This window comes from Agelaius tricolor, unplaced genomic scaffold (genome assembly GCF_023055355.1).
Source record: "Agelaius tricolor isolate 1412-34295 unplaced genomic scaffold, bAgeTri1.0.p SCAF_72, whole genome shotgun sequence".
Classification (NCBI taxonomy): domain Eukaryota; kingdom Metazoa; phylum Chordata; class Aves; order Passeriformes; family Icteridae; genus Agelaius; species Agelaius tricolor.
Window position 1 is genome coordinate 724046 of NW_027269332.1, and position 19065 is coordinate 743110.

Consider the following 19065-nt stretch of genomic DNA (forward strand, 5'->3'; position numbering starts at 1 on the left):
CCTGGAGTTGCAAGGCTTGCTCTGGAGTGAATTGAGAACTTTTTCATTTAAAAATGTTGGGATTTTTCAGAGGTGCTCTTGGCAATCCACGGCCTCTCACCCCACACCTTACTTTTAGAGTTTACCGAGTATCTTAAAACCATCACTAAGAAACCTTGGAAAGATAAAACTTTTAGAAGACAACTTACCCCACAACAACACAGAGCTATTCACCCTGGTCAGATGGCTGCAGCTTCTTTTACATGCAGAGTTCTGGGCCCCATTTTTCTAGCTGGAGGACCTTGGTCTTCAGCGACACTTTTGAAGTACCCACCTTGGCTACCTGTGTGCAGTACAGGTGGCAAATACCCAGTGGCCAACAGTTCACTTCCACAGCCAGAAAGAACTGGCAGACAGAAGCAGAGAATATAGAATAATATAGAGAGTATGCTATATTCTATATATAATAGAATATATAAGATTATAATAATTGTTATATATATTCTATATATAATAGAATATATATAATAAATATAGAATAACCTGCATAATGCAACAATTTAAAAAAACTGTTTAAAAGGGCATCCAACCAAAACTGTTGCTTTATTACTCCTCTTATTATTGTTATTTGTGATGGCCACAGCAAACAGCACAGCCACGCACTGAGCTAATGGCAGATGGACAACTGCCATCTCCTGGCTATGCTAATGAGAAATGCCACTTTTCCTGCACTTGGTTGTTTTTTCCCCAGATGTGTGTGCTCACAGTGAAAAAACTAATTCTACTTTTTTTTTTTTTTAATACTTAAGTGGATTGCATGAGTATTATAATATTGTAATTAAACTGTGCACTAATGATTCAATGAAGTCAGAGTCCAATTAATGAGGACAGGTAAAGTAAAAAACAAACAGGGGCAGGATGCTCTCGCTGTTGAAAAGCCAGCTTAGACAGTATTTAAAGGAAGACACTGCCCAGCAAATAGAAGAAATAACCCTACACTGCTAAAAACCAGTTTACTTCCCTGTCAGCAAAGAACTGGTGACAGCAATATCCCAAAGAGGTCCCCAGTGCAGAGTAAATGAATAATGGATGAAGCATTGCCCTCTCTTGGCTGCATTCACTGGGGACAATAATGGGGTGCTAGACTTTCCCTTCACCAGAAATAATTCAGATGTCTCTGCAGCTCTGGCAACCTGACTTCCCAAAACAAGGGGAGAATAAAGTTTTCAATATTCAGATGCACCACTACAGCGTCTGTACAGCTTCTTCAGAGTCTTCTTTCACAGATCTGAGGTGCTGTAACACTGGAAGGTCAACTGCCTAACCTGGCAAAACTGGTTATAAATCGAGGTTATAGCAAGAAATTAGAAAGAGATACGCAAAAAAAACCCCAGTTTTGACAATTAATGCATGCCAATATGGCAACATCTCTTTAAGAGCAAGGGGAACTTCTGTTCTCAGCACCATTTCAAATGAAACTCAAGGAGATGCTCCAGAGAAATACCCTGAACTGGGGTAAGTGGAGATCTATCTGTAGCTCATCCCTGCAATGGTGAAGAAGCCAAAAGGAAGCTGATATGTAAGAAAAAAAAGGTTTCTGACTGAGAAGGCTTTAATTTTACTTTTACTTCATGCTTTACTTTTGTTCCAGAGTAGCAGATGTTTTATGGAATACTTGTGTGACCACTGGAACACTCTGCCTCCTGACCAGCAGCTGCACACTTGTTAGAGTGCTCTGTCCTTCCCAGTGGCTATGGATCCTTGGGATACCTACAAGCAAGGCTTTCCAAAGGAAAATTTGTACTGAGCTGTCACCTAAATAACAGCAGGGTGAACAATCCTGCACAACCCTCAAACTCCAAACAGGCTTAATTTTTGTCAAAATCGAATATCTTACATCAGTGCCTGCTTGAGGCCCAAATATTTCCAAAACTGTGGTCCAGTTTTTAAAATTCCATTTGAATCCAGTCCCTGGTATGCATCTTACCACACAACTAAGAGAACAGGTCTGTAGTAAGAAAAATCAATTGAACTGTGTTCTTAATATAAGGAAGTAGACACTAAAAAACTTGGTCAGACTGTTTAAGGTCTAAATGTGGTCCTCATCTTTATAGAAATAGAGAATCCAGGACTCTCCTAAGGACTGGTGGCCAGAGCTCAGACCCAGCTCAAGTGCTTTCACACTCAGACACTGATGGCAGCTTCTCCTGGTTCACACACTGACAGATTTGGACATGATGCTGAACACAAGCACAAATAATTATGAAGCCCTGCCTCACACTGAGATGAAGAGGGAAGAAAGTTTGAGTGCTGGCACTCCCAACTTTTTGGGGTGTTTTTTTTCCAAGAGCAGATGTTTGCAGGAAGTCTGTATTACATCAGACTGCTCTGGTGTTTTGACAGGACACAAAATGTCCATACAGTAGGACTGCACAGGCAGCTGTCATTATTCATCCAGCATTATCTCTCAATGGAGTTATGGGTATATAAAGCATTTGTGTCACTGCCAATTAATCAGTTGTTGTCACTATCTGGTTATCAAACAAGCAATCTGGGAAATCTGAACCATTCCCACTCCCAATGGTGCAGATTCCTCTCACTTTTCACGCTGTGTGATTAGTTCCCCTCTTTCCTAATGCTCAGAAACTACTCACAAAAAACTTTTTATCAGAAAAGAAACTTTCAGATGCAATTTTATAAAGAATTTGCTCAGATTTACAGTAACATCTATTTCATACTTAGCTATGCCCACGATGACTGGCACCAGAACAAACCCTGCAGTTTAGTTTGTGCAAAACTTGTTACCCCACATCTCTGTTTACAGCTTTCAGTGCTGATCTCCAGGGTGGAGGAACTGAATTCCCCTGCCTGCTGAAGCACACAGGAAAACATCATACAAGGCATCCAGCAGTACTGTTGAGTCATTAGCCCTGTTCAGTAAAACACTGTCACAATTTATGTTCAGTTTTCTCTCATCTGAAACATAGCTGCCATCCTGCACCACTCCTGAAGAACAAGACCAGGTGATGTTTATGAGGGGAAAATTTGATGTAAGAAACCCTGTGCTTACCCAGAGGGATTTCACCACAGTGATGCTCAGGACTGACTTTTCTCAGTAACAAAGGAAAACTGAAACCACTTTTTTCCCCCCAAATGGCATTTTTGTCATTCAAAGTGGGAATGAGTGAATACAGGGGGCTGACAGACAGAGCTTTATCAGAGGACAGGTTCAAGCTTGCACTGTGGCAGTTCCAGCTTTTCCAGCCCCATCCCTCTGCTTCCTTTACAGCCTCTGACAATGCAAGGGGGGTCAGCTTCCATCCTCACTGAGCCATTGCTCTCTCTGTGGATCCCGGGAATCAAGGCAATCCCACAGGGCAAATATCAGAATCTGTACACCCCAGAGGGGACTCAGAGGTGGGGAGAGGAACGGGGGCTTTGGATTCCAAATCCGTCACTGCAAGCCAACAGGGGACCTCAAAATGAGGGACTGCATCTTCACTGACAGAGCTCCTTTGCCACAGGAACACCCAGGTGCTAGCTTTTCTTCTATAAATGCAGTGTGCATTTCATTTACAAAAACAAAAACTCGATTTTGAGGGATAAAAAAAGCACTTCCTGTTGATCTCACAGTACACTGCTGAAGCCATGACCCGACTTAAAATTCTCTAGTGAAATAACAAAGCCGTGTTTATTGTCCCATAAACAAACAAGAGACATTCCTTGGCTTTGTCTTCACTGAGATAACGCTGTGTATCGGATTTTGCTGGGAGCAACAAACTGAGCATTGTGTCAGGTCCTTTGATCTCCCCTGCTTCAAGTACACAGAGTCTGAAAGATGAGTGATAGGGAGGATAGAGAGGGAAGAGGGAACATGCCACTTTTCTGACCTTTTACTGCCTGATGACCAGATGACACAGGGTGTGCAGGAACACCAGAATTATAAGTTAAGCAGGGGAATGTCTGAAGTAAGAAGAGTTTCTCCTTGAAAGAGACTGCCAAGACACTTAAAGGTGGGTTTGGAGCAAAAACATTCAAACATGAATCTTTCTTTATGACTCAACAAAGTCACCATTGAGCTAAACTGGATTTGAACAGAGTTTGGAAGGCACAGTCTTTCTAGTCTAGCAACTAAGCTGAGCTCCACTCATGTTAACATAGGTGGGCATCTGTTTTGAATCCTGTATGATAAAACCCTTCCAGAAGCAAATCTAGCCTGACTCTTTCAAATGGCACTAGAAGTTAAGAGGCATGTCCAATTTCTATCAGATAGACTGCAATGATAGCTAAAAATCACTGGTAAGATGTGAAGAACAATCAGCTTCAGTTTATTTCTAGCATATACATGCCCTTAGAGATCAGATCTGAAACATTTAAGAGAGTTTGCTAAGTCAGGAATTTGAGCCTCTCCCAGTGACTGGCTGCCAAACTCTCCCTCTAACTCCAGACATGTAGCAAAACAACATAGGTGAATTTGGTCAATATTTTCATTTTAATGTCCTCTGCACAGAAACAAGAGGCCTTTGAGGTTCTCAACTTTTCCATAACCCAAACTCATCCAAAGATCCTCATGACTGCAGTCACTTTTGCACAAAGCCCACCTTTTAGCAAGAAAACCGGTATTGTGATAGAGCCTGTTTTAACCAGGATACTTCAGCCCACAGCACACATAGATACAGACCAAAGCTGGTCCTGAAATGAAAGGAAACCATCCTACCATCTCACTGGAGCACTGAGGCATTATTTTAGGACCAGCTTGAATGACTGAAGAGATAAGAATTAGAATCAGAGTGCTGTTTCTGCATTGCTAGCTAGCTCCATGTTTGCTTTTCCTTTTTCCCTCCCTCTTGCTTCCATATGTCTGCTCATGTGTGTTTGGCTATTAAAAGCACTTTATCAATACTGAAACACCTCAAAATTCATTTCAGAGGGATGACTTCTATGGCTCCCATGATTCCTGAGCCGCCCACAGTATTTGTAACTCAGAGAATCAGAACTACCACACAGACAATGTTGCTTTTCATACAAAGGCACAATAGGAATGAATGTATTAACCTCTGTGGTGCATGGAATGTGTCAGCTTACACACTGGCAGCTAATTCTGTGAAACTCAGCTCACTTCCGCTGGCTGTGGTAAAATAAAATAAAATAAAGCAAAAGAAAAAAAAAATCTTCCCCAGAACTGTGTCCCACGCTCCAGCAGGCTGGCCAAACAACTGGAATATCTGATGTGTGCTCCACACACAGTGGTGTGGGCCAAGCTGGGCTGGAGGATGCATTTCACAGAGCCCAGCCAGAAAGGCTCAGCCTGCCCAAGCAGGTACAGAGCTCTGCTGCTCCAAACAGCCATGAGAGGGAGATGCACTTGCAGTGCAGAGCTTGGGGCTTTTCATGTTTCTAGGACAGAATGGCAATCCAGACTTTGCAGAATCAGAGACCATTTGGATCTTGATTTCCTCTCAGTCCCAAATATTACCTGGCCTCCTCCTACCAGCCCAACATACACAACAGGTACCAAAATTCACACTGTGGCAATGGACACCACACTTGCTCAATTCCAAGGGCTGTGTGGCTGATCAGGAATATCCAGACTTGCTAGCATTAAGACCCATGGACAGCCTAATGCCTCCAAAATTCAGAATACTGACAGTCTCAATCAGATACATCTGGCTACCAGGTCAACTCTTTATTGTAGCTGAAAACAACTCCAACCCTTCAGTATCTTTCCACCTGTTCTCTCATTGTCTATGTTAAATTAGAATAATCACTAATTATCTGCCCTACAGCAGTGCCTAAAATGCTCTGGGTACCATAAAACACAGTAGGAGGGGCCAGTTATTGCTCTGAAGAGCTTATGGCCTGAAAGGACATAATCATGTTAACGACTTCTAAGCAGTTTAAAAGTGCTTGTCAGGACAGAGCTCTTCTGCCTGACAATCCATCCCAGCATTTTGGTATTTTACAGCCTGCAGGAGAACAATCTAATGGAAAAGTGTCCTGGTTTCAGCTGGGACAGCACTGCCTTTCTTCTCAGCAGCTGGTACAGTGCTGTGCTTTCAATTTAGGATGACAATAACGTTTGGTAACACATCCACGTTTGGGCTGTTGCTGAGCAGTCCTTAGCCTATATCAAGGATTTCTCAGGTTGTGAGAAGCTGCACAAGAGCACTGGGAGGCAGCAAGGCTGGGACAGCTGACCTGAAGTGGCCAAAGGAATATTCCACAGCAGAGAACATCATGTTCAATCAATGAACTGGGGTCAACCACTGCTTGGGAACAGGCTGGCACTGGTCAGCAGGTGAAGAGCAATTGTTTTCCTGGGTTTTATTCTTCTCTCTTTTCCATTACAATCATTGCTATTACTACTATTGCATTTTACTAGATATCATTTATGGAACTGTTCTTATCTCAGCCCCCAGGTTTTACCTTGTGTTTCCCAATGCCCACTTTTGGGAAGTCAGAGTGGTGGCTGTGTAGCACTGAGCTGTTGTCTGGGGTTAAACCATGCCAGCAAGAAAAGCAAACGTCCTGCTATGAGGAAACTCAAAGTACAAACCTAAAAGCAGTTAACTTGACAACAGGGACACAAAAAAGCAACAAAAACTTCCAGCAAGGTGAGAGGAAAACGTGTTATCATCTGATGACTCTTCTGCTCAAGATGCAAATTCTTTGCGGAGAGAACAGCCCGAAGACCCCTGTTAATTGCACTGTGTTGCACAGGAAAGGAAAACTGGTTTTCATATTTACTTAACCTTTGCCTCCCCTGCATTGAGCTGGGACTTACCTGCAGTTGGAGAGGGCCTAAGCCCGGCGTTGCTGCGGCAGCAGCTGCCATGGTAGTTGGGATCAGCTGAACGGGGTAGGGGTCACCTAAGTAAGAGAATAATAGAGGCGTCAGCACCTTTTATCTGCTCTCCACCTGCAAATTAAAGTCCTGCATTCACTCTTTCCAAAAGCCTTCCTTTGTGTGCCTTGTTGAGGCCTAATGAAAAGCTCTATTGTGCAGCCTTTTACTAACACTCTTTTCACAATTCTGGCTGGGAGAGGAATGTGAATAAAAGGCACAAGCAATTAAGGCGGAAACCTCATCCTTTTTCATGATGTATTTAGGGAAATGGAAAAAAAAAAAGTGCACATTGATCAGAAGGCTGCACTTCAAAAAAAGGAAAGAAAGAAGATGGGGGTGGAGGAGAAGAAAAGGAAAACAGTACAACCTTGATAAGATCACAGCATTAGAAGGGAACAAATTTACAAGCTTGTCCAAAATATGAAGTTAACTAAACTCCGCTCACTGTTAGCAAACTGAGCCTCATGCAGAGCAGAAATGGCACTCAATTGAACACTGTTTTCTTTCAGGAGAGGAAAAAAATCTCACTTTAGTGGCAGGGTTTGATCCTGCAACAGGAAAAAGCACGTGAAGCTAAGGAAATCAGATACAAGCCTTTGAAATCCCTGCACCAACTCCACTTCATGACTTGAGATTCAATTTTGCTTCTGAAGGAAAACTACTTAAACTTTTAGTAAGAACTGCATTGTGCTTAATGAGATAAAAGGAGCCAGTAAAGGTTTTAAGAAAAATTGCAGGCATTTACAAAGGAAAATTAACCGAAATGGCAAAAATTGAGATGGAGACCGGCTCATTTTAATGATATGGAGAGCTCACTTCTGGTCAACTCTAACACTTCTGATTTGTTAAAATAAACTTCATACTACCCCATCCACTAAACTATGAGGAAAACTAGCAAAAATACTAAGAAATGTTACACACATTATATTGCTTCTCTGGGGTATAAAATGTTTTAACGCTTTCCATCCAAATAAGGCTCACTACAGCATTTCTGTATGTCCCTATCTTCTGGTGGCATGCCTGATTTCTACAGCACAAAAACAGACTATGGAAAAAGCAGAACACTATCAGGAAAATCTACCTCAATGTTGCTGTACATGTTATAAAAAAGGTAGATTAAAATTTTCCCACTTATTGTGCTTTTTTGAATAAACTGGGCGAAAAAATACAAAAGACAATTAAGGAGGTAACACGGGGTGCTTGTACAATCATTAATAATTATTATTGAACTAAAGTTTCAAATGTTATCAAGCCTTAGTTACAGGAAACAGAAAACAAAGGGAAATAAATTTATGTAATTTCTTTTTAAATGTTTGAAATAAGCTGTGTTGGTGTACACACATTCAGGTAAGTGGCTAATGTTTATTTTCCCTTTTTATAATGCAATCTTCTCCAGTTACACCTTGTTATTCAAGGATTTTGATCTCCTCTTGCTAAGAATTAAACACCACAATTTCTAGTAATGGAGGACCAACAGCAACTGGGCTGGCAAAGCATCCTAACAGATATTTAACTTAAATAAAAGTCCCTGTTTATATTTAAGAACACCTTAAGTAATGCTTTGTTGACTGAAGCCTCACAGCTATCCAGAGCTGGCCAGCCAAGCAATGCAAACCAAAATGTCCCAAAATGTCCACAGGCATCCCCATTCCCAAGTGTCTCTGTCGCAACAATTCTATTTATTTATTTGTCAATGGGCAACAGATTTCCTAGCATGCTTGGCTTGGCTTTCTTTTTCTTCCCCAGAGAAAGCCACTGTTTTAACGTTTTCCAATCTTATTTTGCTTTCTGAGGCACCCACCTGCCTTTTCCTATCAGGGACTGAATTAAAAAATCTTTCTGACTTGGCATTTTCTGGAGAGCTACCTTGTGACCTAAGCAGTGGCCTCAGACACGTGAGGGCACAGAGGAAAAGGAAACAGTGGCCAGAGAATCAAGGACAGAGGTGTTCAGCTGCTTCCACAGCACCACTGAATGAGCTCAGCATCATTCCAAAACTCCCTCCTAAAGAAGACATTCTGATCAAAAAACAGCTGTGAAAGAAGATAAAATTTTTATTTTTTCAACTGAAAAAAAAACAAAGAATGAGGGAAATTTTCATAGCAGGATGCTGATTCTTACAGCCCATTAAATTTCTAGTTCTGAATGATTTGTATTAAAACACAGATATTAAAAGATCAGCTTCCATGCACTCTCCCACATTTCTCTCCACACACAGCCTCAGCCCATCATGCTAATTCCTAAATCCCACTATTCCCACCAACAGCCCAGTGAAAGAGCCAAGATCAAAACCCACAGACAGCTCTGCAGACCCAGGGAAGGTTCTGGAACTCTATCCATGAAGCACTCACATACTGACACCACACGGTGCAGGAGCACCTGCCAGCCCCCAAAATACCAGCAAAGATCTCCGGTCTTGTCTGATAAATACACATTTTTTGCTGTTGCTCTAGAACATACTGCATCTTTCATTGTATCCCAAAAGTTATTCCCATATCACAGTGACCTTATTAACTAAACAGTTTTAGCTAATTCTGAAATCTGGGAAATGCATGTCTCAACTATTACATGACATCTTATTTTTAGATATAAGAAGTAGCTACATTTTTTTCCCAAGCTCTAGGAGCATTTCAGGAATGTGAGACAAGACAGGCAGTTCTCAGAAATGGGTATTTCCCAAGCCACTCACAAGTCTGTACCTCTGAAAGCACCAATAAAATCTCAAACAATCGTAGTACATTTCCATTTCCAAAATTCATTATTAATCGAATGCATGCAGGCAGGAGCATCTTTCAGCCACCAAAAGAAACATTTTGTGCAGTCATTTCATGTTCCAAACTACCTCTCTTGTTATGTGTGGACTTTTTGTACAAACAAAGCAGCAGAGAGAAGTTTTATTGTTGTTTTTCTTTAGTAGGCCATATGGTAAAACATGGAGCAGATCAAAGGCTGCGATTTTTATGTTGACAACAAGGTAAAAATAATTTCATTAGCTGGTGTATTATTGCCTAATACATAATTATTTCCCAGCTAGCTGGTGACATCACTTTGAAGAGAAGAATTCTTCAAGGCTGGCTCCATAAAGAGAACCCAGGATTCATGCACTGGTGATGCAGCAGCTGAAGAAGGGAAGGGGAAATGTCAGCCTGGGGCAGCTGAGGGGGGATAATTCATGGGGAATATCAGAATATAGAGGAATATTACTGGCGCCCACTGTGGGCAGTGCCAGAGCACAAGGCTGTGTCCTCAATTCTGTGCCAAAACTTTATTTCTTTCTCAATCCTTCTTCCGGTCCATCTTCCACAAACATACCCAGAACCTCTTTCCTGATAATTTATGCACTGCAACTTCTTTCAATTTCAAATCACACCTTCATCCTTGCCCAAAATAATCTTCCAAGATCTTGCTTACAAGAGGATTTTTCATGAAGCACGTTCACTTTTAAACCACTCTTTCTATGAACTCTCCTGTGATCCTCCACTGAAAACCCTTTTCTGCAGAGTTAAGCTGTGGTCCAGAGCCAAGGGGACATTTTTTTTCCCAGCACACAAAATCACAGCTCTGTGTTTAGGAACTTCATTTTCAGCTGACTGGCTACCAGCTCACAGGTATGAAATGATTCTGTACTTGTGGAAATACAACAATGGCTCTAAAACCATTTATATGTTTTGCAAAATTTTTATCAAAGGAGTTTTTTTTAAGTTAAAAAACATTAGGAATTTTTTTAAGTGAAAATAAAGCATAAGAGTTAACATAATGTCTGTTGCTCCATTCACCAAAACCCTGAAGATGTTTTTTGTATTCCTTTTTCTGTCACTCATCTCATTTATTCTCCTTCATGGTGTAATCCCCCCTAGTGTCTTGTCTTGTCTCCTGACAGGCTGCAAGCTCTTCAGAGCAGGCACAATTGTCTTACTTGCTATATAAATCAAGTTACATGCTAATGTTAAATTATAATGTTTTGACAGGATTTTAAAGTTGAACCTGATTATATGAAACAATAGAACACTGAATTTTTTTTTTTCCCTGAAATTTTCTTCTCTTAAAAGAAGGATACCAGAAGAGGAGAAGTAGGGCATTTATTCCCTGAGATTTTTAAAAAAACTCATTGTTTTTCTCCTCCCTATCTTTCAGGGACAGCAAATGAAAAAAAGTTGGAGACCATGGAAGAAGAGAAAAGAAAACAGTGTAAAGAATATGGAGAGTACAAAACAAAACCTAACTCTTAAATTATAATTTGCAAGACCAGTATGCTAAACTAAATTCCATGAAAAATACCAAAATAACCATTTTCTTACAGGACATTCTGTTGACTGAAAAGGAATTCTATGTTTTCTTTCCCCTTATTTTTGACAACTTCTAGAAAAAGCCACAATAATTTTACACTCCATTTATCACTTAAGCGTATTTATAATGAATAATCACAGCTGATGGCCAGCTGACAGGTAAGGCACTGCATCTCTTCTCCCCACTCATTTATTATCAACCTCACTTTCCTCTCATCCTCTTGGTGAGATGGTGGACATGCAGGAAAAGGAATGGGAGGCTGTGGAAGACATGAGCAGTGTTCCCTAACTTCTGGATTTAAATTAACAAGAAAAAGAGTATGAAGAAGACACCACCAGTGGCTTCCAAAAGGAAATCCCAACTGGTTCAGACCTTCCCCACAAGGACAGCCAGATGTGGAGAGCTGTGCAAACAGCTGCACTCCCTGTCCTTGGAGCTTGGCAAGCCCCAGCTGAATAAAGCCCTGAGTGATCTGAGCCCATCTCCTTGATGACCCTGCCTGAAGCAAGAGGTTGCACTGCAAGCCTTCAGACAGCCCTGCCACACAGAACAATCCATGATTGCAGAATGCATGTTTCTTACTGTTTGTTCTATACCTGTAGAATAAATTACACTTCTTCAAAAACTCCAGCTTCCAAGGAAAGCCAAAGTATTTCCATGAAGGTTTGTACATGCTCATAAATTTAAAAATATGGGACTTTATTCTGCTGTCCAACTATGGATAACAGTGACATTGTTCATGGCCTGGAAACTGAGCTGAAACTGCCAGCCTGTTTAACAGGTCCCCAGCTGTTCTGCCTGTGCTTTGCTGTCACTGGAATAATGAGGAGAAGCCACACAGAGATGGGGAGCTGTGGAACTCTTCCATTTAGAAACAGCCTTCAGTTGTGTTCTGTTCTACATCCCTGTCTCCTTCCATCACATCTGCAACCCCACAGAACCATCACATCCCCATGGATGCTGAGAGGCAGAGCTGTCACCAAAAACTGCTCCTTCTTGCTGTGCCTACCCACAATGCTCTATCCACATTGCTCTTCCCTAATCCTGGGGGAATGTGAGGCTTGGGTCATATGCTCCTTCCTGTCCAAGGCATGAACTGCAGCCCTGGAAGATAGCTAACATCTATCTTCATAAAGAATCTACAGCATGTGGTCTTCACAACACACAGCTTCTGTGTTTGCCATCCTGATAAAAACACAGCAATGTCAATGTTTTTTCCTTGTGATTTGGTGATTGTCATGACCTGCATGTCAGCTGACACAGTTAAATCAGAAATTAGCACTCAAGTCTCTTTAGAAGACAGAAAAAGGGACACAGAGCACAAGTAAAATTGTAAGACAATCCACATGATACTCCATTAAACATGAAACATGTGACTGACTGAAAAACAGAGGCACATCAGCAATTTTCCCTGAGGAACTTTATGGTATTTAACTCCTAAACATTAATTTTATTGTATTATGTGAGGAACCAATTAACTGAGAGCTTCACTTTTATCAGACATCAGAATTATTGTTCAGAACATAGATGAACGGTAAATTCAGCATGTTTCAATTTTATATAGGCTTGACTTGTTCATCTCTCATATTCTGCCAATTTTAAGAGGTAATCAGATATTTCATCAATAAATTTCTGTGAATTATTTAGAACACCTCCAGCAGCAACAAGCTGATATGTAAGACATATAAAATGTACCTACTGTATATTCAGGCTCTGCCCCCTCAATTGGATATGGTTGAAATAGGGGATTAAAGTGCTTTCAAAAAAAACCTTGTGTTGATGACATCTGACTGCAAACACAATACGATTTGTTACCACAAATTATCCACAGGGCACAGGACAAATGGGCAAGGAAAAACAATTCTTGTTTCCAAAATTTGTCATATTACTCTAAAAACAACACAGGTATCACCAAATGAAAGACTATCTGTTCCTGAGAATTTGCCAATAACCTGGAAAATGTACTTGGGGTAAATCCCATTGCTGGAAATACAGACTTGGCAACTATTGTTTCCTGAGAAAACAAATCCTAAAAATCTCCAAACAACTCAATTTATTGCACACCTTAGTTTAGAAAACAAGGTGAGTTGTTCTTCATCTTCTACAGAAGAAACTCTGGAATTCAACAGCTTCAGTCATCCTGAAAAGATTTAGGACTGACAGAACACACCACAATCCTTTAGGCACAAGTCAACATTTCCTTCCTTTTAACATGATGACCAAATGTTTTAAGAAGTGTTCGAGTGCAGTTTCCGAAATTAATCCTACTTAGCATCACTAATTAGGGAAGACCCATCAAAATTTGGCTACTCTGTGTGGCTGACCTGGAAACCACTGACAAGCAGTGCTGCAGATGTAGATGGAAACCTTCTGACCATGCTGACCCAGAGAACTGTTCTCATCCTAACCCCTTCTGCCTTTTTTGTATCTTAGCCCCCAGAAGCAATCCCTTGTGCTTCTCCAAATCTGTATTTCACACCCTTTAGCATCTCTTATATAGGAGATACAGCTATGCCTTAATATTCCAATATTCCATATACAGATCCATACATGTGTGCATTAATAAAAGGATCATACAGACCCATACATGTGTGCATTAATAAAAGGGTCATACAGATCCATGTGTGCATTAATAAAATGATCATACAGACCCATATGTCCATTAATAAAAGGATCATACAGACCCATTTGTGCATTAATAAAAGGATCATACTACCTACAAATGATGAGCAGCTTGCTCAGGGGAAGAACCACGCACTTTTTAAAGGGCACAATACAAAATTTCTTCTCTTCTATCACTTGCACCATTTTTATGCTTTCAAAGCACTTCTCAAATATTAATTAGCTCTAAATAAATTCTAATTATTTCTAAGAGTGGCCCTAGCAGATCTGTATCATCTGGTGTGAAATCTGACTTCAGTGAAGTCAACAGCAACAGCTCCTCAGACCTCAGCAGAGCTGACATTTCCCTTGCCATTGCTAAAATCTGGGAGCTGTGTCTATTATCTGCTGAGTACCACAAGGAGGGCTGAACTAGCAGGAGTAACCAGTGATAAGGGTATGAGACGAGAAGAAAAGAAGGGTTAAATGACCTGAGCCAGTCTGGGGAGCCCAAAAGTGGGAGAAGCTCTGGCAAATGCAACAATCAGACTGTGTTTGATCTCAGCATCAGCTGAAAAGGAAGGTGCTCTGCTGCTAAAACCAGTTTAAATAGTTGGGATACTGGGTAACTCCTCAAATTTGCTCATGCTGCCAGTCACTAACTTAGTCAACAACTAACCTTGAAAAACCAGCCCTTCAGAAAAAGATTTGCACTATTTATTTATCTAAAAATTACCTATTATGTGTATCATAAAATACATATAAAGAGGTTTGCATGAAAAACTCAAAAAACTTCAATTTCAAATAGCACACATTGCATGAATAACTAAATACAGGGCAAGTAAGTACATAATCAGTATTTACCTTGCTAATTGTGGATTATATAGCCCATCACATACTGCCAACTTTTTTTTTCCTCATAAGAAAAAGTACTTCAGTTGTAAATAATAATATTAAACATTTTATACATGCAATTTTATCTAGGTATGGAGGTTGAAAATTAACTGGAACCAGAGAATATGAATCTTTTTCTCAAATAGAAATGTAATCCTAATAGAAGTTCCTCCCTTCATCTCTGCCAACTTTACCACCACACAATATGCCATAGAGAAAAAAGGGGAAGTGTCAACTTGTGTAAATTGTCCCTTATGTAATGCAAACCATCTGTTTAAAAAAACAAAACAAAATGAAAACCCAAGCCACTCCCAAGCATGGTCTGCTATGGGGAAAAAGAAAGAAAAGGAAATGTAGTACATCAAATTGGAAGCCAAAGACCATGACCTGCCATGTAACCACGGAGAAAATATTTACCCCTCTCCTCCCTTTATTTACCCAATTTTGAAAAATATTTGGAAAAGCATAATTGAATCATTTGCTCTGCACATAATAGAGACTGATACTGCTGGATTTTTTTGAGCATTTCATCTCTCTAGAATGTTTTCCATCAGGCTGGAACCAAGCAGAGAAAAACTCTTTGTTTCCAACACCACATCTCACAGCGATGCCACCACTGGGTTAGAAGGTCCCTGAGTCCTCAGTCACTGCAACCTGGCAAAGGATGGGGATAAAGTATCAGTGCACTTTTGTTCTTCCTTGGGTATCTGCCATGAAAGGAGTCCAAATGGACCACTGCTATCAACTGTTATGATTATTTTTGTGTTCTCTTCAGTCTAAATGCTCAGAAAACAAAGTATGTCTAGAGAAAGCAGTGCTCTTCTCTTCCAGCCTCTGTCTGGTGAGTGATGAGTCCTTTGGTAAGCACTGCCTGAGGAACCCACTTTTCACTGTGAAATCATTGGGGGACTCACATTTCACCCTCTCTGGGGAGGCACAGGTGGGTCTGAAAGCACTGAATAAGTTAAATGAGGTTTTGTTATCTAAGCTGAATGCAAATAAAACAGTAGTACAGCTATTCATTATTTCTTCTCTTCTGCACACCCCGAGCCTTGATCACACATTCTGGCTGGGCTGAAGAGGCCAACAGCTCCTACCACAGCCCCTGCAAAGGCTCCCACTGTGACCAGGCTGCTCTTTAAGCCCTTCCCAACACGTTTCCATGAAAAAGAACCATCTCAGTTTAAGCAATTTTAACAGCCTGGACAGAAACAAGTTTGAGAATGCTCAACCAGGAAGCCTGGCCCATACATCTCCTGGAATCCTAAATTCTCACAGGGGCAGGGTGCAGAGCAGCATAAATGTCCCTTTCAATGTGTCTCCAAAGTCAAGGAGCTCTGCATCACTAGCTACTTATGAAAATATTGGTTGTTGCAATGAGTCTCTCTTCCTTCTCCCCCAAATTTTCAAAGCTAACTTTTTTTGAGGAACAGTATGTGAAAGGTTTCACAGTTTTTTGTTCTTTGTGACTGAAACTGAATAGTCACATGAAGTTTTTTATCATTCCTATCTGCAGGTTGTTAATGCTAATAAGTAACAGAATCATCACTAGAGAATTTCCATCAGTCAGCCACAGAAAACAATTCTGAAAAATGCAATCAGTCCAGAAAGAAGGACAGGTTTCCAAAAGGACTGACTGGGGAAGATGTGGAAGTGAGATCCATTATTGTCATGCACAGACACTGATTTTAAACCACAGACTGGCAGTCATGTACAGATGATGCTGGGGGTCTTTGGAAGTTCCGAGGAGGGCTTTGCTCCCAAAAGCAAACTTAGTGAAAATCATGCATTTAACCCATTCAGAAGCTGAGCAAATTAATCTGCTGGACATTCTCTAGATCCTAGTGCATTTGTCACTCTTAAAAGGGAGGTTTAGTCTCCTGAATCACTCAGGTGCTTAACAAAATTGTGCCCAAAGCTCCCTGGTTCACAGACTTTGCTAAGTGGACTGACACACAGGAGGGCAAGCAAAAAAATGGGAGAAATAGTTTTAGTGGTCTGTCAAAAACGTGACTTGATGTGAACATATTGTGGTTTGAAGGCAGCTAGGTGGAGCTTTCCAGGTGTGGCTAAATGTGAGTTTTTGTTTACTCTAGATGCTGAGTGAAAGGAAGAAACCCTTTGGACTACTTGTCACTTCTCCTCAGCTTCTCAGCCAAACATGCCAGGCAACCACCAAACACAGAGCTGCCTTTTTCCACTGGCTCCTGCTCAGCCCTGCAGCTTGGCACGCTGCTCATTCCAAGCCTCACTGCCAGAAGCAGCAGAAACTTTGCTCTTTTTGCCTTTCAATTTTCAGGGTTACACAAACACGCAATATCACATCTATTTCACTAGATGTGAGGAACTACAGGACCATGATGGAGTTAGTATTCCATAGATGTGAGGAACTACAGGATTATAATGGAGTTATTATTCCACAGATGTCAGGAACTACAGGACTATGATGGAGTTAGTACTTCATAGATGAGAGGAACTACAGGACCATCATGGAGTTATTATTCCACAGATGTGAGGAACTACAGGACTATGATGGAGTTAGTACTTCATAGATGAGAGGAACTACAGGACCATCATGGAGTTATTATTCCACAGATGTGAGGAACTACAGGACTATCATGGAGTTCATGTGCACGCAGTACAAAGAAGGGAAAAAAACACCTCAGCTCCTTCTACCCAAGCTGGATTTGACTAACATGGAAACAATATCATCTGCCAGACCTGTCTAACAGTGTGCTTTGCTGACCTTTTCCAGACCCACAGTGATGGCAGCATTCACATTCAGCGTGGCTCACAGCTACACATTCTGCAATGTGAATCACTGAGAGGCTGAGTGTGTGAAATCACTGGAAGAACTGAATGAGACCATGTTTTGGCACTGCAGCTTCTGAGGGATGGGAAGTATTTGGAACAGTATTTGCAACAGTGGTCCCAGTCTGTAAAATATCAGGAAAAGGTGTTAGTGGCCAAAGAAACGGAGTTAGTGCTCAAGTACTGTGTCTGTGATGTTCGGAAGCTGAGAGAAATCTGAAATTGTGGGCTAAGCCAGCTTAACTAAAGAAATCTTTCTATGTTCTAAGTTTACAAAAAATGCAGCAGTGGCAAGTGCTGAGTAACTCAAACCAACTGATGAATTAGTGATTTAGTCAAGGATACAGATGGATACAGTGACATGGACATAACAAACACCCAAACCAGAGACAGAGAAGGGGAGAACAAGCAAGTCCAGGATAACTCAGTGGAAAACTGATGGCAGAAGAGTTCTACAAGTGCATGAAAAATAGGTCTATGAAATTCATGCTCTAGCTAAGTTTATTCACAGAAATAAAGTTCCTTCATTATTTCTTAACTTGTATTTATCCTCATCATGTTGACAGGAAGATGAAATCCTATAGAAGGCTTAAGTAAAATAAAAAAAAAAATCTGTGGAATGTAGAGAACAATACAAATCTTTCAAAGATTAAAAAAGTAGATGCTATATTTTTAAGTGTTAGGCTCTCACAAATATCCTCAGAGTTTGTGTTAGTCCATCAAACTGAAAGGCATATGCTATCTTTGATCTCTGTGCAGAACCTCCATTGAGATTAATGTGAGCTCTGTGTGAAGAAAGAGACTAGAATAGGCCCTCAGTTCACAAATAGCAAGCAGTCTGCTTCAGGAAAAAAACATGTTTTCTTACAACAGTGTTGAAATTTATTGGGAAGTTTCAAATAGCTTCTCTTCAGAGGCAAGTTTGTGGTCATGAGCGTGTTCACTTGTCAGAAAGACCTGTCAGGGAGAAGGTGCACAAATGCAGCTCTTGTGTCAGATGTTTGGCTGCTGTGTAGGAACGCATCCTTCACCTCTGACAGGCTTTTCTCATGCTGTAACAAGCAATCCCCTGTTCCTGACTCATCTCTGCAAGCTGATGGCTTTGTCCATGGACAAGGTGCTGTTTTCATACAGACTGTGCCCTGCAATACCCACTCCAGCTAGAGAAACCCCCAGGACTTACTGCATCCCGCCTTGTAGCTGAAGCCAGGAGGAAGGAGGAATCCTTGCTGGGCAGCTGCTGCCAGCGTGCGCTGGTCTGGAGGGAACACGGGGATCATCAATGGAGGCAGCTGACCCTGGACCTGCTGAACAGAGAGGGACAATCAAACACACAATTTGGGGGGGACAATGTCTGCAATGTGCTTTCTTTCACTGCTGATCTGAATTCACCTCTTCATATTGGGGTGCTCCAGCAGCATCAGCTCTGGGGCTTCATCTTCATCACCAAACACCTCATATGAATGACATGAACCCAAAATAAACTGAAATGTTTCACAAAGGCATATCTATATCCCACTTAATTATTCCCCCCACAGTTCATGATGACTCACTTATCTCTGGCTGTAGGGGGGTACTTCCTTCTCTTTTACTAAACTGTGCAGCAGTAATGTCTCAGACAGTAGCTTCCACCCTGACCAAGCCCA

General features: G+C 41.1%; 1 protein-coding gene across 25 annotated transcripts in view; it reads right to left on the reverse strand.

Annotated features, from left to right (window-relative positions):
• SOX5 (SRY-box transcription factor 5) overlaps window positions 1-19065 on the reverse strand; it is a 608636-nt gene that overhangs the window by 74819 nt on the left and 514752 nt on the right. For 22 of the 25 annotated variants that reach the window (XR_011677034.1, XR_011677035.1, XM_071417998.1 and 19 more), the window contains 2 exons: window positions 18603-18726; window positions 6764-6849 (listed from right to left, as the gene is read on the reverse strand). Coding sequence is in view for 23 of the 25 variants with exons in the window: in XM_071417998.1 (XP_071274099.1) it covers window positions 6764-6849; window positions 18603-18726 (210 nt within the window). In the remaining 2 variants the exon portion in view is untranslated. The remainder of the gene's footprint in view (window positions 1-6763; window positions 6850-18602; window positions 18727-19065) is intronic. The other 3 variants (XM_071418008.1, XM_071418006.1, XM_071417987.1) reach the window with 1 other exon arrangement.